The 23,475-nt window shown below is 41.7% G+C and overlaps 1 protein-coding gene and 1 long non-coding RNA gene across 8 annotated transcripts in view; one reads left to right on the top strand and one right to left on the bottom strand.

Moving 5' to 3' along the window:
* Nucleotides 1-16,683, top strand: part of KLC1 (kinesin light chain 1) — a 41,907-nt gene extending 25,224 nt beyond the window's left edge. For 2 of the 7 annotated variants that reach the window (XM_081911468.1, XM_081911469.1), the window contains exons 12-15: nt 937-1,045; nt 1,895-2,056; nt 7,292-7,422; nt 13,284-16,109. In XM_081911468.1, the coding sequence (XP_081767594.1) occupies nt 937-1,045; nt 1,895-2,056; nt 7,292-7,422; nt 13,284-13,530 (649 nt within the window). In that variant the 3' untranslated portion in view covers nt 13,531-16,109. Of the gene's footprint in view, nt 1-936; nt 1,046-1,894; nt 2,057-5,683; nt 6,332-7,291; nt 7,423-11,122; nt 11,425-13,283; nt 16,110-16,276 lie in introns of those variants that run through there. The other 5 variants (XM_081911471.1, XM_081911470.1, XM_081911473.1 and 2 more) reach the window with 5 other exon arrangements.
* Nucleotides 16,684-17,254: 571 nt separating this feature from the next.
* LOC309372692 lies at nt 17,255-22,853 on the bottom strand. Its single transcript, XR_014169621.1, has 2 exons — nt 18,721-22,853; nt 17,255-18,215 (listed from the first exon to the last, which is right to left on the bottom strand). It is a non-coding gene; the product is annotated as an uncharacterized lncRNA (long non-coding RNA).
* Nucleotides 22,854-23,475: the final 622 nt, after the last annotated feature.

The following is a 23,475-nucleotide window of genomic DNA, read 5'->3' as shown; positions in this document are numbered from 1 at the left end:
CTATGGCTGATTAGCATCCTATACCCTTTTAAATGTGTTGGTGGGGAGGGGGGATTATTTTTTCATAGAATCATAGAATTGTAGAGTGGGAAGGGAACCCCAAAGGTAATCTATTCCAACTCCCTGCAATGCCGGAAACTCGGGATAAAGCATCCATGCCAGATGGCCATCCAACCTCTCCTTAAAAACATGCAAGGAAAGAGAGTCCACAACCTCCCGAGGGTTTTGCTTCCCCCCTTTTGTTCTTGTTTTTATTCTATGTATTGTGTGAACTGCCCTGAGATCTACAGGTACAAATTTAATAAAATAATAAATAATATTTTTAAAGGTATATTGATGCATGGAGGGACTTTTCCTCCTTCGGGGAGTGGGAAGGGGCAGCAGAGGAATTGTCACTTGTCACAGTTTCAGTAATCTTAGTTCTTTCATTGCTTCATCCCTCTGTTTCTGCTAATTTATCTGTGTTATATAATAGCTTTTTAAATAGTAGCATATGTGAGGAGGGTGTTCTCTCTTGCATTCAAACAGCAAGAGGCAAAAACCAGAGAATCATGCCTCAGACAAGTGTTATTTGGCAGACATTTTTTTGTAAACCTTTGGGACTGGAAAATTGAGCAGGGCTGATAAGGAGGACACTAGGAATATGTGATCTGTGTCTTTGTCAAGGTTACTGCTTCAGAACTAGCCTAGTTATATAATGGACAGCAATAGCTGCGACAATACATGGTACCCTGGCAAAAAGTATTTCTAGTAAATAACTTTTTATGCATTTGCAGACCTATTCAGAACTCTTTGTGAGCAGTAAGTGCCCATTATAAATTTATGACAAGCATTGGCTTTTAATGGAATATTCTGCTGTACCATTAGACAGAATTGTTTCAAGCTTGGGAGGCAATGGTCTCCTGCCGGAATCTAACTTTAACACATATTTTGTAGTCCAACAGTTACAACTACATTAAAGAATCTTGGAGCACTTTACAGACGCCAGGGCAAGTTTGAAGCTGCTGAAACATTAGAAGAGGCAGCAATGAGGTCCCGTAAACAGGCAAGTGCTTTGTTATCAAGCGTTTCACTTCTGATAGTGTTAAGCTACAATTATTAGTATTTTGTTACAAAGAGTTTGAATTTAACTACAGTGAATCTGAACTGTCTAGAATTTCTGTTTGTACCTCCGCTTGGAAGCCTGCTTCAGTGCAAACCGTGATTTAACACTGATCCTGTGGCAATGCTATATCCTGGTTAAAACATACTGTAGATGAGGGTGGACTTATGCAGATGAGAAAGGAGGAAATGTCATGGTAAGGAGATTGTCTGCACTGCCTTTATTGCTTTTCAGAAGCAGATATTGGCAAAATAATCCAGAGGGGAAATCCCAACTTCCATGGGGTGGGCATGGGGGGGACCACACTGAAGTTTAGTATGAACAATCAGAAATATCAAAACAAAAATTTTTTCCTTCCAGTAGCACCTTAAAGACCAACTAAGTTAGTTCTTGGTATGAGCTTTCGTGTGCATGCACACTTCTTCAGATACCTGTATTCCATATGCAGCCCCTTGAAGTTAACGGAATTGGCAAACCTAGTTAGAATATAGTGGGTTGTTGGTCTGAAATTATCACCTTCAGACAAATTAGTCAAAGCATGTTACTTTTACTAGAACATTAATTTTGTTGGTGTAGATAATATGCAAATAATATTTTCTCCTCAAACTTACCTGTTTAATTCTGTAATATGTGCTTCATGGTTATGCTTCATATACAGCTAATGGGTGCTTATTTATTCGGTAATGTTTTGTAGACTCCGTAGTAAGTTGATGATAATTGCTCTTCCCACTCATGGCACTGAACTACTTGGTGCAAAGTAAAATGTCTGTTTCCCCTTTACTTGGCTCACAGGGTCTTGATAATGTTCACAAACAGAGAGTTGCTGAAGTGCTCAATGACCCAGAAAGTATAGAGAGAAGGCGAAGCCGCGAGAGCCTCAATGTCGACGTGGTAAAGTATGAGAGTGGCCCTGACGGAGGAGAGGAAGTGAGTATGAGCGTAGAATGGAATGGGGTAAGTACAGTACACAGTGTAAGAAAAAAACCAAACCTAGATTGGCATAGCAGTTAAGTTATCATTCTGTTGTGTATTCAGGGTTGTTCTTGGCTCATAAGCACCTGTAGTTTTTAATGTAAGCAAAAGCAATAAGATCTTGCTTTTGAGGATACGTTCTGACCAATTAAGCTTAAATTAAGAAAAACTCACTAAAATTTGGATTTAGATAGAAGTGTTTGAATGCTGATTGAATGTCCTGGTTAATGTATAGGACCTAATCCTTACCAGTGGTTTGTTTTATTATTGAATGCAACAGGATGGCAATTTGTTTACTTTATTATCCCCCCCCCTTTTTTTAATATCCCCCTTTGTTTCAGAAGATTTCCTTTTTCTCTGGTTCACTAGAAAGCACTGCTGTGCAATTAAATGGACTTGGTATGGAGAATTAAACCAAAAACTACACACAACATAGGTTTCTGGATGCAAGTTTCTTGCTGTTTCATGGCATCATGATGGTGCAAACATAAAATCTGCCCATCTGCTGATGACAAATTGCTGCTTTCCATTTACCTATGGAAGCCTGCCAGATCCTTGATTAAAGTGAGGCCTTTCCTATCTCACAATGTTTAGTTCCACTGCTTCACATGAAAGGTGTGCCACTGGTTACAATAACAAAACCTTTCTAAAACTTCCCATCATTGTTTAACATGTGTCTGTGAACCTGCTTGTTATTTGGTGTCTTTTACAAGTGAAACCAGTTCAGGATTTTGGTAGTACTGAGATGGTTACTACTTTTGATTTCGGTTATATTGGGCACTGGGCACATACATGGAGTGCTCTGAGGTGCAAATTGCCAGTGTCAGCCTTGTGGTGGTTTAGTTATGCAGTACACGTTTAGTCAGATTGCAGTAGTCATTGTTTTTCTAAGTTTGTTTTGTGGTGTGTAGGTTCTGTTTCATAGTGGAATACTTGTCAGCTATAACTCTGTCATTTGCCACAGCTTTAGGATCCTAAAGGCTGCTGTAGCTGCCTATATTTTTTGCTCTTTTGATGCAGAAAAAGGTTTCTCTTTCCACTGTTTCTCAGATTGGCTTTGGTGTGTGTTGTCCTAAGACAGTCAATCAGCATATAATACAAATATTATCACCTTAATACTTCCTTAATTTGTCCCCCTGGCACTAGAACTGTGTACTGTACTCTTCCCTTTTTTCTTCTGTAGTTGGCATGCCTTCAAATTGTCAAGTGTGAGGGAAGCATTTTTCCCCATCCATTTTGTGTTTTAATTAAAAAGCATGCAGATGTGGGGTTGACAGGGGCATTCAAGAAAATAACTAAACAGTATTTCTAGGTCAGTGACATTCACATTTGATAAAACTCAGAAAGTGAACTTTTCCAGAGTGGAATGTTCCACCTTTAAAATAATGTGGCATTAATGGGTTTCTATTTCGTTTAGGTTTGCATGTCCACTTTTTCACTCCGTTTTGGTTACTTTCATGTTCAAATTCTAAACTGAAATTGGTTTTCTTCTACATTTCCCCCATTTCATGTTGGCATTCTTACTTTTTCTAATTTTGCAGGTGCTCAGTTCTGCTCATTTCTTCACCATGATAGTAATCTAACAATTATTACTAATATTTCATCTCATTTTGTATCCCATCCTTTCTTTCTCTGTAATGCTCATGACAGTCCAGTAGCTTCCAAACAGAGGCAAAGGGCAGCCCCACATAGAACACATAGCAGTAATCTAGTGTTGAGGTTCCCAAAGCATAGAGTGCTGTGGCCATGCTGTCCTTATTCAGGCATGACTAGTATACCAGTTATGCTAAAAAGCACTCCTAGGTACTGAGGCCACTTGGGCCTCTAGTTCCAATGATGACCCAGGGAGTACTTTCAATCTATGTGCCTGTTCTTCAAGCCAGAATGTAACCACATCCAGAACTGGTAACTGGCCTACACCCCAGATGAAGCACTCACCCACAAGGACTCTGTCTTGCCAGGATTGTTTAAGTTATCTAAATGTCACCCAGTCTACTGCAGCATTTAAACGCTGGCCTTGGGATTGCAAGCCACACCTGACTTGGATGTGCTAATCAAACATCGTTCCAAATCCCCAGCTTCCAACAGCTTCATATCAATGTTAGACAGCATGGGAGGGGCCAGGTTGGCAGCCTGTGGCATCCCATTGCATAAGTGCCAGGGGGCTGATGGGCAGTTCCCCAGTGCTACTCTCTGAAACAAACTTTGCAGGTAGGAACAGAACCACTGAAGTACAGTGACCCCATTTGCCATAAGCAAAAGCTGATTTTGCCTACTTGGTGCTTTTCACTTATGTCTATTACATGCAAGGGTAGCCAATGTGGTGCCCTCCTGATTTTGTGGATCCAACTCAGCTGGTGGTCAGAGATTATAGGGGTCAGAGCCCACAACACCTGGAGGGCACAATATTGGATGCCCGTCATTTAATGATTAGCATTAGTGGTTTGATAGCCACTGAATGGAAACTTCCATGTATGGGTCCAAGTGCCTCAGCTGCATGCAAAAGGCTCTTTGGGTCCTTGCCATAGATTCTCTTTTCTGCATTAGCATTCATTGTTTTACGATCTCAAATCATCTCAGTCCATTTACTGGCATGATTGCGTAAGGGTTTTAAAAACTGTTTACCTCCAGGAAAGCACTTTTCAGCAGATCTTCTCCACTAGGGAACACCTGTGAATAATAATAATAATAATAATAATAATAATAATAATAATAATAATAATAATAATAATAATAATATATTTATACCCCGCCCATCTGGCTGGGTTTCCCCAGCCACTCTGGGCAGCTTCCAACAAAATATTAAAATACAATGGTCTGTTAAACATTAAAAGCTTCCCTAAACAGGGCTGCCTTCAGATGTCTTCTAAAAGTCTAGATAACTATGTGGCATGTTTGCGGACACGTAGGCACTGGGCAGTCCCATTAGATCTCACTGTTGTTTCATGTGAGCTCAGAATATGTTCAGTATTAAGGGGAGCTTGTCTGCAGTTTCTAATCTCATTAAAGAACCCCTACTAAATTCTAGGGAACTTCAGCATTCCCAGGAACAAGGTTGGGAAATCCTCACTCTAATGAAACACTAAAGCTTTGTAATATGGGTTGGTTGATAGTGCTTTTGGAGTGGGCACATCTCACTTATTTCATAGAAGTTAAAGCTTAAATTGATGCACCTTGTCCCAATTGATTTATTTTCATCACTTTTTATTTTGGCTTGTGTAGTTTTTAAAACTGGAATCTCGCATGCCATAATATACACCTTTGGTTTAAAGTAACGTATCTGCTTTCCTTTATTAAACACAGGAATAGGATTTTATATATATTTAAGGAAAATATACTGATTCCTTTAAAAGTTCAAAGTCCTGCACAATATAGAACCTAGAATAAAAGACAACAGACGGTTTGCAGTCCTCCATTGGCTTTCTTTTGCATTATGGATACTATGAATTTTTTAAGCTGTTGTCTCTGCTGATTTTGAGAATTTGTACGCAACATTAGTGGGTGACCTAGAAATACTGTTAAGACTAACAAGTTCAAAATGGAAAACTGTTGAACTTCTCCCCACAACAGTTTCATTCAGTTTTTTCTCTCTCCATTTCTGTCCGACAGGCCTAGATGCCTTTTCTGATTCTTACACTGTCTCCTGCATGGCGGGCGTGCAGCATCTTCAAGCTCTAACTTCTCTCCACTACTGACTGCTGTGTATTTAGCAATCCCTTAAGATCCTTGTCAGAGCTGCACTTCTTGTAAAAATGGCCACTTCTTCAGTGCTGGTGTCTCTCTTTGGGGCAAGGGTTCCTCTTTCTTTCCTGTACATGTTTAGCTTTGCCAGATATGTATCTAGTCTTACAAAATGTGGTGTTAATAACCATTTGCTGTGTAACAGATGAGAATTAACAAAACTAAGAATGAACTTGATAAGTAGCTGTTTCACTATGATGAAAGGTAGTTTAAATTATCGCACAAGGTGTTATTAAAATGGCATGATGGTGACCTTTACAGAATATACAGGTGGGTTTTTTTATTTAAAAAAGCAAGGCATGTACTCACAGTGCTTTAAAGTGTATTTAGAGACCTATAACATGGGTTAACATCAATATGGAACTCTGGATGTCTTCACTTATGCTTATCCTAAAGTAGCAGTGCTGTTTAGTCTTCATGTGAAAGTTCAGCAGTTACGCTTTTCTCTACTAATCTTGGTGTTGGGTGACTTTGTGTATTTGTCTTTCTAACTTCTAATAAACTCACTCCAACTGATGCCTGTTTCTGTCTGCTGCGTAGTACTTTGAATTCTGCATAGCTACTGTAGGAAAGGAGGCTTTCTAGAAACTGCAAGGCACTGTTAGCTTGCAGTTAAGTACACATGGATTTTTTTGTCAAGCAATAAATATAATAGGTCTTTGGCCATACAAACTTGACTTCTGGAAAAATAAGAACTATTAAAAAAAACTGTCTCCAAATACTGTACTGTAAAATAAACTAATGTAATGTGAAGCAAGCTCTAGATTCACATTTTATCTTTCTGGAACACAGCTAAGGACACAAAGTAGAATAACTTCACTATGGAACTTAATGCTTGCATATGCTTTTGTTCTTGTTTATATGCATGTTTATTACATATTGCCCAGGTTAGAGTGAACAAATTCATTAAACATGTAATGCTACTGTTTGGTGGTGGTCTTTTACTGTTTTCATGGTTAGCATGGAGTGGTGTGGTGGTCCTGCAAATAAAAACTTTATATATCCTGTAAGAAACTGCACCTGTCCATAAGGTTTTAATATACATTTGTTAATTTTGTATTTTATCTGTGAGGGACTTAGGAGTTTAATCTCTTGTTTCTTTAAGGAGGTGTACGCAGTCCTTCAGGACCTTCTCCTGAGTAAGCTTCATTGAGATGGTGGGGAGCTGTGTAACTTCTCATCTCAATGAATCTGGTGGCATAGGGGGGATAATATTGGACTGTGTCCGGAAGAATGCTTGATAAATACAAAGAATGCTTTTCATTAGATTTCTGGTGCTCATCTCAGAGCACCAGAGAAGGTACCAGCAAATTTAAAAAACACGCCATTAAATTTTATTTGAAATTAAGTGATACAATTTTGTTCCTACCATTTAATGGTAGGAAAGTAAGAATATTGGACTGTAGTTGTAGCAACTGCTGAACTGTGACAGAAGGGCAAAGCTTTTGCAGTTTTAAATGTGCTCATTTTTTTCAGGATGGTACTGGATCTCTAAAACGCAGTGGCTCCTTTAGCAAACTTCGTGCTTCAATTAGACGCAGCAGTGAGAAGTTGGTTAGAAAGCTGAAGGGAGGAAGTTCACGAGAGAGTGAACCAAAGAACCCCGGGTAATTATTTATTTCTAGATGTGCTGGAACGCTTGGTGCTGTACCCATCATGCTGTATAATGACTTTTTCTGCTGTATCTCGTGCGTGAATTGCAGCATAAAATCTGACGGCAGATCTCGCAGAAATGTAATACAAAGGATGTTTGTAGCACTTGTTATAAGTTAGTCCTAACAGCTGGAAAGATTGTTCTCTGTACTTAACAATGTGATTGTAAACAATGGCTCTGTAAAAGCAAAACTTCCAATGTTATGTAAACTCCAGAAAGAATTGCCCCAGAATTACCTATTCTGTCTTGCCACACAGGAAAAATATTGATGCACTTCGCTGAATTTCAGCAGTTTCCCCTTTAACAATATTAATTCTGAGAACAGGGTTAGGGCATATTTGGTTCAGAAGAACTTAACATACATTTATGAATGTGTGTGTATAAATGTGATTGCGATAGGTTATTGAAATGCTTCATGTTTACTTAACTGGATAAATATTTGCACTTTCATTCAACATTTTTTACATACTAATATCAGCCATTCTACTTTCTGCATAGAACACAAGTGTAAATTATTGTTGAAATGAAAATGAAGTAAAATACATCAGCCACTCCTTGACAGACACCAGAAATATGAATGGTACTAGTACTATACCAATAAGTCTTCCTCTTGAAACTTGCTTATACATGGATCATGTGACTGGATTTGTTGTACAAAACAGTCAGCTATCCAAGTTTTGTCATCCATGATGTGTATGTGCAGAGATTAATTTCAGAAGAACTGCAGTAGCAGGTAAATAGCCACTGTTCTCTAAATGGGAACTAATCAGTATTAACAGGAACCTTTTTTTAGGCTTGAAGATATTTTTGATGCTTGTATTCACTGAAGTTGAATACTATCGCTGCTGTACAAGTTGCAGTGTTAGTTTTATTGTAAGACGTCAGCCAGGATTGTAAAATGACCACTTGATTAGTACAAACCAATGCTCATAATATAGTGTACAAGATTTAGAGTTACACAGAACTCTGCAGGTTGGCGGTTCGGGAGGAGATCCTCTAAAAAGGGAAAAAATAGTTGTTTTGAGTTGCATTATATTATTACGCATTTGTCTGCAGATCATTATGGAAGTTCATAGAATCATAGAGTGGGAAGGGTCCTGGAAAGTAATATACAGTGGTGCCTCGCAAGACGAAATTAATTCGTTCCGCAAGTCTCTTCGTCTTGCGAGTTTTTCGTCTTGCGATGCACGGTTTTCCATAGGAATGCATTGAAAATCAATTAATGCGTTCCTATGGAAACCGCCTTCCCCCGACCTCTTCTGGCGGGCGGCATTTTAAAATCGCCCGGGACAGCGGAGGATTTCTCCGCTGTCCGGGGCGATTTAAAAGCCCCTGGGAGGGCAGGCAGGGGGGACAAAGGCTTTCTCGCCCCGCCGCTCGGCTTCGGGACATCGTTCCGATGCTGGGCGGCGGGGGGAGGCTTTCCCGCCCCGCCGCCGGGCTTCGGGACATCGTTCCGATGCCGGGCGGCGGGGGGAGGCTTTCCCGCTCGGCCGCCCGGCTTCGGGACATCGTTCCGATGCCGGGCGGCGGGGGGAGGCGTTCCTGTGCCGCCCGGCATCGGGACGATGCCCCGAAGCCGGGCGGCGGGGGGAGGCTTTCCTGCCCCGCCGCCCAGCATCGGGACGATGCCCCGAAGCCGGGCGGCTGGGGGAGGCGTTCCTGCCCCGCCGCCTGGCATCGGGACGATGCCCCGAACCGGGCGGCGGGGGGAGGCTTTCGCGCCCGGCCGCCCGGCTTCGGGACATCGTTCCGATGCCGGGCGGCGGGGGGAGGCGTTCCTGCCCCACCGCCCGGCATCGGAACGATGCCCCGAAGCCGGGCGGCTGGGAGAGGCGTTCCTGCCCCGCAGCCCGGCATCGGGACGATGCCCCGAAGCCGGGCGGCGGGGGGAGGCTTCAAAAGCCGTCCGGGGGCTTTTAAATCGCCCCGGACAGTCCCGGGGCGATTTAAAAGCCCCCGGTTAGGCAGGCAGGGGGGGCAAAGACTTTTGCCCCCCGCCCGCCTTGGGAAGAGGTCCAGGACCTCTTCCCAAGGCGGGCGGGGGGCAAAAGTCTTTGCCCCCCCCTGCCTGCCTTCAAAAGCCGTCCGGGATAGCGGGAAGCGCTTCCCTGCTATCCCGGACCGCTTTTAAAATGCTGGCGGTGGGGAGCAAAGCCTTTCGCCCCCGCCGGCCTTCCTGGACCTCTTCTGAAGTCCGGAGGGGGGGAAAAGGCTTTGCTCCCCACCGCCAGCATTTAAAAAAAGGTCCCCGAGATTTCCCTATGGGCTTTCGTCTTGCGATGCAAGCCCATAGGGAAAATCGTCTAGCGAAGCATCGCAAAAACCGAAAAACCCTTTCGTCTTGCGGGTTTTTCGTCTTGCGAGGCATTCGTCTTGCGGGGCACCACTGTAGTTCAATCCCATGCTAGTGTAGGAAATCCATTGTTGCAGCATCTCTGATAGGTGGCTTAACAACCTCTAAAGAAGGGGAGTCCACTTCTTTCCAAGACAATCTTCCCCACTATTGAACTGCTTATTTGTAAGAAAGTGCTTCCCTCCTAACGGAGGAGAGGGGTTTATTGTTTTGTCTTTGTTCTTGTTTTTATTAATTATTTTGTGTTTATATTGTGAACCGCCCTGAGATCTATGGATGAAGGGCAGTATACAAATTCAATAATTAAATAATATTTAGCCCAAATCCACTTGTAATTTAAAGCTCTTTGATTCGGTCCTATCCTCTGGAGCAACAGAAAATAAATCTGGCTCATAGAATTGCAGAGCTGAAAGGGATCCCAAGGGCCATTTAGTCCAACCCCCCGCAGTTCAGGAATGCAGTTTCATCCATCTGAAAGTTCTTCAAGTATTTGGACATAATTCAACAGTTTAGAAGCTTCGTCTAGAATTCCATACCACCCAAAGGGATAGTTCTTTTTTTCAAAACTTCTTAGTTTTTATTTTAAGTATCTTCAATTAAAGATAGGGAAAAACATGAACGGCTAGATTGTGTATTATCCAGTGTGTAACCTTAGTCTTGCATTCTTCATTGTGAATATTGATTTGTCCTAATGAAAGCGGTTTTCTACCAGTCTCTACAAATATATAGAACTCTGAACAGTTACATATTGGTGTTGCTCTGAAGAATTTTAGCTAGACATTTTAGATCCCCCACCCCATGTGTGCAGTCAGAAGCTTTCCTACTTTTCCAGATGTCCTCAGGTATAGACTAGGATACAAAGAGCCACTTTAGCCATTGCAAAATGATTTCAACACTCCCAGCAAGGAGTTTTGACTTTGATTCCCCCCAGCCATATCACATAATGCTGGTTTCGAAACACCTGGCTTTTTAAGAGCCTTCATGCTTTTTAGGGTGCTATTGATGAGCAACCAAGGTCCATAGGTGCAGAGAACTCACTGTGTGGTTCTCTGGATCTAAGCTATATATTTGCGGGGGCGGGGGGCGGGTGTCAGGCTGAATTGAGGAAGGAGCCAGAAGATAAGCAGTCTCTCTCAGCACCTTCATGTCTGTAATCAACTATTACTCAATTAACTTTTAACTACTATCCCCGCAAAGTGGTGGTATAATTTTCTGATTAACTACTAATCCCTAAAACTGAAAGCTGGAACCTGCTTCATGGTTAACATTTGGTTTACTGTTCTTCTGAACATTTAAGGAAACCCAGACTCTCCGTGAGCGTAGTGATATAATCAAGCAAGACTCCTACCTCAGTGACACCTTCTCGAAGGAGATTTCAGATGTGCTGCAATAATACTAGTGCTATTAACCAGTTGTAGATTCGAATGCAAAGGGAAATGCTGAAAATCATAAATAAGCCAGTTCTCTTCAGTCTTGCCTCAAACTTGAAAAATGTACAAGTGCACTTGCCAAAATTTTAATGGTCACATATAGCTAGTTAACCTTTTGTTCTAAAATTACTAAATTTATATAGGGACAATTCATGGACATGATGAAACACTGTATTTTTGTTTGTTCATTATTTAACATTTCAGCATTGCATCTGTGGATTTTTACTTTTTATTTATTTTTTTATTTGCTTAGAATTTGAGTTTTGTGTTCATGCTCTATGTGGTGCGTTATGTATATTTAGTTAACGTTTTTTCGCTTTACTGTATTATTTTTTATATAAATAAATAACACAGGTGTCAACGCTGCATGGCTTGCTGCTTCTTTGTGTTGCTAACACTTGTGTTGCGTTTAAAAATGTGTGCATTGTAGTTTTTGGAGGCTTTAAAAAAAAATTTGCTTAAATAAAATCATAGTGGCACTGACACTGTGTAGGTGCAGCCGTAAATATTATGCCCAACTATACAAGCATGTATAACTTCATTCATAATCTTTATTTTGATTGCCAGGTTACAGATTTATTATAGTCAAATGTCTGCATAATTTTTAAGGATGAGATATCCCACTGACGTCAGTGTTGTGTACACTTGTTGGGACTTTTAGACGAACCCTGAGCCATTTTCACTTTGAACAACCAGCTCCTTTTCCTCCCTGGCTAGCAAGAGTCTCAGTTTTAAGAACAAAACAATCTATTATGTGGCACAGAGGGCTGCTCTTTGAGAACAGTGCTTTTACACCCTGCAGTTTGATGCAGATGGGTAGAACGCTTGTCAGGTTTGGCCGTTGCCTTCCGATTAACCTGTATCAGTATGTCCCCTTCTCCTAATTTGTCTGTGAGACTAAATAATTTGGATCGCCATATTCTTGCAAAAGTGTGAGGGGGTTTCAGTGTAGGTTTCTCAGCAAGGTTCCCTGTCCTGCAGTTTACCAAGTGGCTAGTGAGAGCAGTCCTGTTTCCTAGAGCTGTCAATTGGGACAGGTAGTTTCTTCTACACATAGGAAATAGTATACAACTTTTACTCATAATAGACTCACTGACATCACCGAAACCAATTTAAATGTGTCCATTAATTTCAGTGAGTCTACTCTGTGTAAAAGTTAGTTGCACATTAAGGGTCTGCCTGCAAAGAATTCATTTTGGGATTAGCGTGACTGTTTTGATGCAGCATTGAGAAAAAGATTTGGAAGCTAATGTTATGGAGAAATATTAATTGCTCATGCATTGCTCTGCAATATAGGTGGTGGCTACTCATCTTACGATGAACGCTACCTAGATTTTTTGAGGCACTTTAAATTGCAATATGGTTAAATGTTGGATAACTTCTTTTAAAAAATCCTTGAACCACTATGGGTATAACTTCACATACTTTTGTAATACATATATTGCAGCTATAAATTTGTTAGTTGTTGATGTGGCAGTGTATTAACAATACCCTCTGAAACGGAGAGCTTCATTTGACGATTGTTAGAATAGCAGAGCTTTCACTGCCTTGCACAAGTTTCACCCCACAATCCAGGCAAGACAGAGATTGTATTATCTATCCCATTCTCCATTAAAGTTATAAATCATACCAAAACTTTGAATATCCAAGCCTTAATTATGTAGAAGCCCACCAAGGGCTCTGGTTAAATGCTCCTTTTTGATGGGTTTGCTAATGCTACTTATACAACTTTATCTTGGGTAGCTTATTGATTTTTATTTTTTCTAAGAGACTGGTCACCTCTAAGATTAAGATCCAATTTAGTAACTGACATTCTGCAGATGGAATGACATCTAGTGTTCCCTGAATGTTTTTGGTGACTTAGTTTTGATGTATTTTAGATTAAGGAAGATGCATGTGCGCCAAATGTTGTCTTTTAGAAGATACTAGGAGTTACGTTGCAGTAAAATTCTTGTTGTATACATATGTGTTCAAAGCGCTCCATTTCAGCCCTTCTGATTGGTTTATCCTTGCATGTTCACTGTCCAGCATGAAGCGTGCCAGCTCACTGAATGTTCTTAACATGGGTGGCAAGGCAACTGAAGATCACTTTCAAGTAAGAAGCCCTATCATATTCTTAATGCAAGTAGATGGTACTGGCAGGGCTTGGATTGAAGAATTGGATCGGTCACTAAAATGGCAGCAGTTTTGGATTATTCCTAGTTCTGATTTCAAACATTCAGTCGGCTGTTTAGAGACTGGACCATATGACACAATGTTTGGCAGTACACTGTGATGAACTGCTTTGCACATTTTTTGCTATGTGAGCCAAAATCCTTAAAAAGAAAAAGTGGCAACTCTGTAAACAGCTGCTTGCATGTGTGAATGGGTCTTGTCATGTACTGATATTGTAAGTAATTCAAAAATATTCCTATAAGCATCCTGTAGAGTCCCATAGCAGCTAGTGGAAACATCAGATACTTGGGCCTTACGGAAAACAGTGGGCTAGATAGTAAAACTGTTCCCAAACTCTATGCCTCAGGATACACTTGGGAATTGCATGGGTGAATGCTTCTTATCTATTATATCTGCTCACATGAAAATCCCATGGGAAAATATGAAAAAGTCATATTTCCCTCCTGGGAAAATCTGAAAAAGTCCCATTGGGGTGAACAAGCTTACATTTTTTCAGGCCTAAAACTACTCTTATCTGCTCCACCTGGAGCTGCTCTTAATAAGGGATCAGAGACTTGATACTGGCATAGAAGTTAGCTACCTGCCCTTGCATAAGTGGGAGTAGGCAGGACACGCCACACCTGTCTTGTAGTATATTAAAAGTGCTAACAGAGGCTGATTGAGCTCTTGAAAGCTTGAGCCCCACTTGGCTGAGAGGCCACTGCGGCTCACTTCATGCTGTGAGCTATCAAGAGAGTCAAGAAAGTCCATTTCAGGATAACATCCCTGTCCCTAGCTTTGAAAACCAAGAACAGATGGGAAAACTGTTCTTGGCTGCTTAGGAATGCAATCTCCCTTTCTCAATTTTGTGAAAAGATGATCACCTTTTGGGACGTGTTACAGTAATTGCATGCTGTATTCTTCCACATTGTATAGTGTTGAAAAGTTGGCCTGCGAACAGCATACAGGACATTATTGCAGCTTAATAAATGTCAAATGGCAATAGTTGCTGTGAGCTTTCCAGATAATGAGCATAGACAGAGACTTGCACAGTTGAACTAGAATTAGTTCTAAGTGACACTGGCCGGAATTCAGTTTGGGTACTAGGGTTTTTCAGTTTTCATCTTCTCTACTGGAGGCCCTTGCCTTCACCTGAAAAAGCTGGGCTTCCAGAGCAATTTGATCCAGCACATGGTTTTATAGATGCCAAGGAATACCAACTGCTTCCTTGAATGAAAGCAGAAGAAACTGTGCTGACACAGGCCTCTTTAGAAACTAGGCAGCAATTTTTTTTAATAAGGGTTACTTTTAAAAGTTCACCTACTGAGTACTTTCTGATGAAAAAAATAATACTGGGGTGACATTAGGGCAAGCCAAGGCTGCAAAACAGTAGCCCTTGCATATCATTTGCCTGAAATACACTTCTCATGTGCCAAGATCCTAGCCTGTATTTCATATAACACCTTCACCAAAATTACTAGTGTTCTGTATTGTGCCTCTTAACTAACACATAACTGCAACTAACTTGTGTGAAGAAGTAGCGACTGCTTCAGTACTAACCTGATGCACTTGTCGAAAAGTTTACACAAAGGAAAGGGAGCGATTCTGTAAAGTAGCATTTCCAGTTGTTCAAAATGTTACTGTGTTAAGTTCCAAAAATAAATCCATGAAACACAATCCAAATACTTTGAGGAAAAGAAATTCCGCTGTTCTCTGGGTTATCTTAACATATGAAAAAATAAATGGCAGTTGAGAGGTTTTTATTCTGAATTCTTTAATCAGCACCAGATCTTTAATACAACACCAGAGAGAAGTGTAATAGGGAGGATTCCTGCCTTGAGAAATTAACTGCTGAGGCAACCTGATCTCATGGCATGGATGCTGTGCTACTCTTAACATGTTCCAATAAATACACATTCTTCTTACACAGAGTTTTTTTGTGCAGAAAACTGTATTTTTAAAAAATGGCTGTCAGTCAATATTTCACCTTCTGGGTCAAGTACATGACACAGCACATACACACAGAAAATTGCAATAAATTGTATTGGATAAGGTGAAGCATCAGCTGCTACTGCTTTCAGAGTACAGCATTTTGTATTCTTTTAAGTTGGCCAAGGTTGCTCTGAATTTCACCACTTACAAGGCATCTGTCTCCCATGCTAGGAAATGGCTTATTCATAATGGCTGTGACACGAAAGACCATATATAGTGGGGGCTCTATTATGGCCCCTCCTCATGCTCCTGGAAGAAACAGTTCTGAAGGTTGGAGAGGACTTGTCACTCATATGCACACACACTGCCTTTGGCAGTCTGGCCATGAGATTGGAAGCATTTATTTTCAACCAACTGTGTTAGAATTAGTAGAACGAACTGTGTTCTACTGTTTGTCCCAACAAGCCGAACTTTTAATTTCTGATCCTGGCTTGTTCAGATAAACCATGGTTGAAAATGGACATTGATGCACTGGTGGGGAGGGGAGGGCAGTGGGCTTGTGTCTCTGAATGCTAAACCATGGCTTAGCATTTTGTCCAAACCAGAGCTTTGTGGGGAGAGCTAACTGTTCATGTTCAGAGTTCTTTCTGTTCCTGCTTGGATTAGAAATACAATGCAGGCACTGATAAAGATGGTAAGAATTATTCCCATTCCAAACTGGAGCAAAGTTTCTTATTCATATATTAAACCACTTTGAAACTTGGTTTTTTTTAAAATTCAAACTAATGGTAAATGAAAAATACTTGTCTGCTTTGGTCTTATTCTTGATTCTTATTATTCATTGTTCTTTTGTTTTTCTCCAGCGTTTGTATTTTAAATGGTTAGGATTGTTTTAAACTGTGCATAAACTCTTTCCATTCTTTTTCCCCATGCAGGGACGAACTAATTGTCTGACAGACTCAAGAGCTCTGAGTGCCAGTCACACTGATTTGGCCCACTGAGGTTCTGGGACAGATGCTAGCTAAACAAAATTCCCTTGTGAATTACAAAGCCCTGAGGTTCAAAGTTTTTGGGTTCCCTGTTACGGTCTTTCTAGAACTATCTAGGTTAGAGATGTCGTTGAGAGGACTGTTGTTCCTAGGCCTTAAAATGTGACATTAAAAAAAGGCCTCTAGAGACTTGCTTCTTTGTCAAATATAGAGATGGTTGCTAGATACCCTTGGAACCAAGTGGGATTAGCACTGCCCACTAGCTCAAACCAGGAATTTAGTTGCCTCCTGGAAACTTTTCATGGGTGTTTCCAGAAGTTGGTTCAGCTTTCAAGTTCCTTCCTCTGGTAATTCTCTCTCTCTCTCTCTCTCTCTCTCTCTCTCTCTCTCTCTCTCTCTCTCTCTCTCTCTCTCTTTTTTTTTTTTTTGCTCAGTTTCTCTTCTTTGGTGATCAGATCACCTTTCCTTGATTCAGTTTTTTAAATGCTCCTTTTTCTTTCTGCACCCCTTCCACCCTGTTTTACAAAGACTTCTCGTAATTCTGGTCGGTTCCAGCCACAACCAGAGTATTGGTGGCTGTCGTGTTATGTTTACTTTCCTTGTGGTTTAATTGCTACTTGGTGTGTGTGCTTGTGAACACTAAACCAATTAAGTTAATGAATTTTAATGATACAATTGCATTGCAATTGATTGAAGCAGTAGCACTGGAGATACACTCTCCACTTCCTGCTTTAAGGCTTGTTTTTTGTGCCTTTCACTTCAATGCTTATTGCGTACTTGGTTTCTAGAACCTCTCTCAGGCTTACGGTATATTTTCAAGGCCTGTTTATCCTAATCCTGCACCCCCCACCGTGGAGTTTCCCCCTATGATTCTGCTTGGGAGCTCAGCCACATTGACATTTCGTTGGCCTCCATGATTTTCTATCTCTCTGACTTTCTTGGTGTGCACTCTGATGGTTACCTAAGGATTCTTGGACGAAATGCGCAGAATTAATTAGAAGATTGGACCAATGGAAGTTTTTAACTGATTGTTTAATTAAACTATTCTGCAAAGTTAATAGCATAAGAACTGGTCTACTGTACAGTTCATGCAGAATTGGGAAGTTACTCAGTCTTTTAGACAGCTCTTCTACCTTTCCTTTGGACACTACTCGGCAAGAGTGGCCTGAGTGATGCTGAGAGAAGGGTGATTCGGATAGTGAGGAAGAGGCTTAGTGAGGAAGAGGCTTCTCCCACAGTGATGGAGTGGTCTTGTGCCAAATATAAACTCACTCTCTGTGAGCATCAGGGGATCATCCTACCTACTGCTGCCCACCCCCCTCACTCCACGGAGAGGGCACGGCACTCTTTGGGTGTATGCAGAGCCTTAAGAGCTGTTGCCAAAACTCATGTATTTAGACCGACTTCTTACTCACTTTCTTCCTCCCCTTGAAGCTGAGCTAGGAAGTCTTCTCCCCTTGCCCTTGCCAGGTGGATTAAGTCTTATGACAGCCAAAGGTTTAGGGTGCCAAAACACAACACAGTTCCAATTAAAAAAGCAGCCGCAGCATCCTTTTCAGCAAGTGCTCCGCCACTGCATATCTCCTACATGGGCCAGTCCAAAAACATCTACACCACACTTCAAAATGGACCACAACCATGGTGGCCTTTGGACAGCAGCTACTTTCTTAGACATCCATTACCACCTTAGACACAATCACCTTTTGAACATCCCCATCGGGGTCCAGAAGGCCAGCATGGGAGATGGGTCCACTGCACTCACCAGAAAGGCAATGGCATCTTGGACTCAGGGCCCATGCCCTACTGTGTGGCTGGCATGCCTGGGAAGTTCAGGAAGGTCATTGGCACACACCACCTTAATAATCGCACTGTCTTTACCCCTGACCTATCCTTGTTGTTGTTGTTTAGTCGTTTAGTCGTGTCCAACTCTTCGTGACCCCATGGACCAGAGCACGCCAGGCACTCCTGTCTTCCACTGCCTCCCGCAGTTTGATCAAACTCATGCTGGTAGCTTCCAGAACGCTGTCCAACCATCTCGTCCTCTGTCGTCCCCTTCTCCTTGTGCCCTCCATCTTTCCCAACATCAGGGTCTTTTCCAGGGAGTCTTCTCTTCTCATGAGGTGGCCAAAGTATTGGAGCCTCAGCTTCACGATCTGTCCTTCCAGTGAGCACTCGGGGCTAATTTCCTTCAGAATGGAGAGGTTGGATCTTCTTGCAGTCCATGGGACTCTCAAGAGTCTCCTCCAGCACCATAATTCAAATGCATCAATTCTTCGGCGATCAGCCTTCTTTATGGTCCAGCTCTCACTTCCATACATCACTACCGGGAAAACCAGGGCTTTAACTATACGGACCTTTGCTGGCAAGGCGATGTCTCTGCTTTTTAAGACCTATCCTTAGTTACGGCTTTTATCTTAGCTTGGCAAAACTGCAAACTGAAGCCGCTTCCGGGAGCACTAATCACAAAAGTTCCTAGGAAGCGACTAAATTCCTGTCTCAAGCTAGTGGCCAATGCTAATCCCACCTGGGTGGCACAGATATACACCCGTCAGGTGAGTCCAGTCATCACAAAGCTGTGTTACAGATCTCCCTGTTGCAGCCTTCAAAAGCAAGGGGGAAATGAACCCCAATGAAAATGTACTGAAATCTAAAGGAGTGCAAATGTATCCTTGGGATGTGCTGTTCTAAAAGCTGTTAAGGGGATAGTGTGATGGACTATTTATAATGTTGATGGAATGACTGAGAGCTGAATTAAGTTTATCACTGTATAAAACCAGGATTGTGTACAGTTAGCCTTGCACCATCAGCTATCAGAATGTGCAGAGAGTTCGTCTGACTAGTGATTGGGCTTCAAGGTTCTTTAATAAGTAGAAGAAAATGCTAGTGGAATAGAGAAGCTCTAAGACAGAACTTCAACATGGTGGTTGCGGCCTTCTTGGGCCTAAAAATCAGTGGAAAGAGGTGCAATTATTTTTAAACTGAGAGGGAAGAACACAAGGAATAGGCTGGTTGGGAAGCCAACCACCCTTTGAGTCTTTCCAGTCACTCAGAGCACTCCTGTTTTCTCCAAGATGGAAATACTGTTACTGTTGTCTCTTGAGTTTCAAACTTCTGCCACTGCTCAGAATGGGAACAGGAGGAAACTGAAGCATATTGGACTGTTACACTGTGAAGCAGCTGCCGTGGATAGGGGCCTTGTTGGAAATTTGCTACTAATAATGTCAAAGTTGTACTGGATAGCTGCTACTGGCAGGCTGTTTGTTTATTAATAATCTAATTGCCTGGTATACTTTGTGGGTGATGCACTGTCTATTCTCAGGGGACCAACTTGGGAAGAGGAAATGCTTCAGCATTTTGGTTTTACAGTCTAATAAAATGCATATACTTTTCAATGCATATACTGTCTCCATTTTGCAGAGCTATTAATTGAAGGCAGAAAGGAGAGAAAGAAAGTCTTTGTGAGTCACGGCTATATGGTAGCAAAGGTTGCTCTCTGGCCAGTAGGAATAATCAGACAAGATTAACATCATTTAGTCATAGGATAAGAGGAAAGCAGTTTTATTAGATTGAGCTGAAAATATTTAATGTTGCTAAAAGTGCTTACCTATTTTGCAGAATTCTTTTTTTAAATAGGCAAGCGACTTGTCTACAGAGAGTGCATCTGTCAAGGTTTGTGTGTTGAGGTATATCCATTGAATTTTAAATGACAACAGCTGTGTGGTAATGTCCTGAGACCCAGTGCTGCTAAATGGGTAGAATTTTGGGACAGATTGTTGCAAACCACTGAGAATTTTACATACCTATTGGTAATAGGGGTTCATCCATTCTTCACCACCCTGGTCCTGCATATAATAGAAATTGGCTTTGGCAAGTTGGTGTAATGAGACGCTAATTGTACTTCTCGTCTAGTACAAGCACTCCATCCCTAACTGTCAAGCAACCTTGGGACTATTATAAACGTAGTACGCTTGGGCTATTAATAGTCCCCCATTGTTCCTTGAAGATGTCGCCATTTGGCATTCCTGCCTCTGAAGGCCACAGGTGCTTCTAATGTTCCTGTGCTTTCCTATAGCAGTTGAGAGGTGTAGGCCATTTGGTACCAAGGCAGAAATTTCACACATGTGGAACACTCCACAGAGTTTTAGGCTCTGAAGAAAATATGCTGTTGTAACATTAAACTAAAACTGCAGATCTGTATAATTCCTCAGAATGAAATTGTTGTAGGCTAATGATGGCCAGTCTGTTGTATATTTACAAGCTGGTGTGTGCATTACAGAGGAATGTGGGGGGGGGGGGGAGAGAAAGAGACCCTTCCTTCATTCCTGCTTATCTCCTCAATCCTCTCCAATTGTTTGGGGCTTTTTTTGCGAAGGGTAAGTTGCAGAAACATAGATTTAAATGAAATACACAGGGAGGTTTGTTTGTGCTTGTTAACATAGTTGAGAATGACATTTGTCCCAAAACTCCAGAGGTGCTTTTGTTTTCAGATGGAACCATTCACATTTTAACTTTTCAATCAGTATCCGATTACAGTTGATGACACACTTGCCATGCGCTTTAAGAACTAAAACTCGAGGTGAATTAAACATAATGTGTGGTTGGCTAGAGGTGGAGAGAAACACTGTCTTCTGCAATGATCCTATAGACAGGCCTAAGCACAGCAGGAAAAGCAAAGGTGTGCACAAATTTAGTGACGGCAGCATTCTGTAGAAGTTCCCCTTTAAGACTATGCCAATGGCTTATATTCCAGCATAACCAAAACTGACTTTTAGGATCTGCAGGAGTCGTGCTGTGCAACAGGGCTAGCCAGCCTTGTAAATGTACCTGCAGATTGTCAGAGATTGGAGAGGAGGAGCCTAGGGGTGATTTACTCAGTCACTTGCTCTGTAGCTTATGCCATTTCCAAAGCCTGTGGTGGGCTCATGCTGCTGTGTAAAGCAGCCCTCCGTGGAGTCGTAAGATCACAGTTTTGGCCACACCACAGATAGATTGTAAAGGTAAAGGGACCCCTGACCATTAGGTCCAGTCGTGGCCGACTCTGGGGTTGCGGTGCTCATCTCGCTTTATTGGCCGAGGGAGCCGGTGGACAGCTTCCGGATCATGTGGCCAGCATGACTAAGCTGCTTCTGGCGAACCAGAGCAGCACACAGAAACGCCGTTTACCTTCCCACCAGAGCGGTACCTATTTATCTACTTGCACTTTGATGTGCTTTTGAACTGCTAGGTTGGCAGGAGCTGGGACCGAGCAAGGGGAGCTCACCCCGTTGCAGGGATTTTAACCGCCGACCTTCTGATTGGCAAGTCCTAGGCTCTGTGGTTTAACCCACAGCGCCACCCACGTCCCATATGGATAGATTGTGCATCCCTTTAATCCATGGTGCATGAAGAGACAGGCTTCAGTTCAGCCTTTTCACTTGCACAGCTTGTCAGTTAAAACACTCACAAGCCCCCTATTAAATGCTCCATTCCCTGTACTGAGCTCTTGTGTTGGGTGCAGGACTAAGTTCCATTTGAAGTTGTAAAACTTCTGTGCATGCTTGATGGGAACTGTGATCCTTTGTGCATATACAAATACCTCCCGTTATAGATCAGAGCTCTCTATCTGCTGCAGAAACAGTTTGAGTGACAACTTCCATTGTACGACATAAATGTTTTTCTCTCCCCAGAGAACTGCTTCCTTTGATAGCTATTACTTATGCCAATTGGGTTAAATCACGCCTCCTGGAAATCCTGTTGAATTGTCATTTCCAGTGCGCACAATACTATGAAGCTTTTTGTTTTCCCCCAAGCAATTATAACAAGCACTGCAGCCAATATAGCATGAATTGCGAGTCAAATTGCTACAATACTTTGTTTGCCCTCTTCTCAGTAAGCATCTTTGCCACAATGTTAAAGATTACTTTGCTGAATAATACCTCGTACACACATAATTGCAATTTCTTGCAAATGAAGGCCATGAAAATCCATGTTTGGCAATTTAGAATTAGAAGCAAACAGGGGGTTATCACAAGCAACCTGTTGTGAAAGCACCTAGCATCTACACAATAATGTAAGTTGGTGTTCAACTCATAATATTAAATATGGTCATTTCTTTCTATTATTTGCTTTATGCCCTTATACTCCATTAAGATGCCCTATTAATATCACAGGACCTACTCCTGTGCAAAACTCCCTGTAAGGGAATTCTAAGTGGGGTAACTTCTAGATAGCATACTTGCCTGTGTCTTAGGGAATAACTCCCTGTCTCTCTCTCACACACACAAGCTGTTTGATCACCAATATGTATGGTTGTGCGACTGTTCCTTAAGCAGGAGCCAGCAAAAATCAACTCTTGCTCCAGAAGATTCATGTGCATTACTAATCAGACAAGGTTTCCCGTTAAGTGTAGCTTTACAAGAGCAATTCTATGGAAGCAATGGTTAAATCTGAAGAAGACCCAAGTGCTATTGAAATGCAAGCCCCAGTCAGGTATACAAACAATACAAGGCAATGGGGCTATTTCTGCCAATGTCAGCAAAATGGATAATGGAGGGCAATGAGCTGAATGCAAATAATCAAGCTGGGAAAACAGAGGGCTATTTGGAGTTAAAACTAACAGGATTCCACTGACTTTGGTATATGAAATATGGTTATTTTGTACATAAGAGCCGAAAACTGAAAGTGCAGTGCTGTACTGAAACGGTTTACAATGTTAAGTTGAAATGTACAGACTTGTTTACTAGGGCACATATATTCCTGAATGCTGCTATGTCGTTGTGCTCAAGTCATATGCAATGTGTGTTTCTCATAAAGCAAGCTAGCATAATGGAATTTGGCCTCCTGCATACTTCAGAAAAGCCCATAAATACTGCTCTTGATTTTGAATACTTTGTGATTTTGAGATGGGGAGACCCAGGAAATACTAAACCAAGGACACATTTGTTCTCAGTCTGTACATTACAAGGAGCAAAAGGGCTGCTGCCAGAAAGAGCAAAGAGCACAGCTCCCCAACCCCAACAGCTTTTCCAAAATCCTTACATATAGATGATATGCTTAGCTTGTTCTCCCACACTTGATGACAAGAGCAGCAGCTAATGGGAGGATAGTGTAATGTCAGGACATTCCAGGTTAAATGGTGCTGTAGATTAGGATAGAGGACGTGACAT

Source organism: Podarcis melisellensis, assembly GCF_964234715.1.
Source record: "Podarcis melisellensis genome assembly, chromosome: 1".
In the NCBI taxonomy this organism is placed as follows: Eukaryota; Metazoa; Chordata; class Lepidosauria; order Squamata; family Lacertidae; genus Podarcis; species Podarcis melisellensis.
The sequence above is the reverse complement of the archived record's forward strand: the minus strand, read 5'-3'. Positions and strand labels throughout refer to the sequence as shown.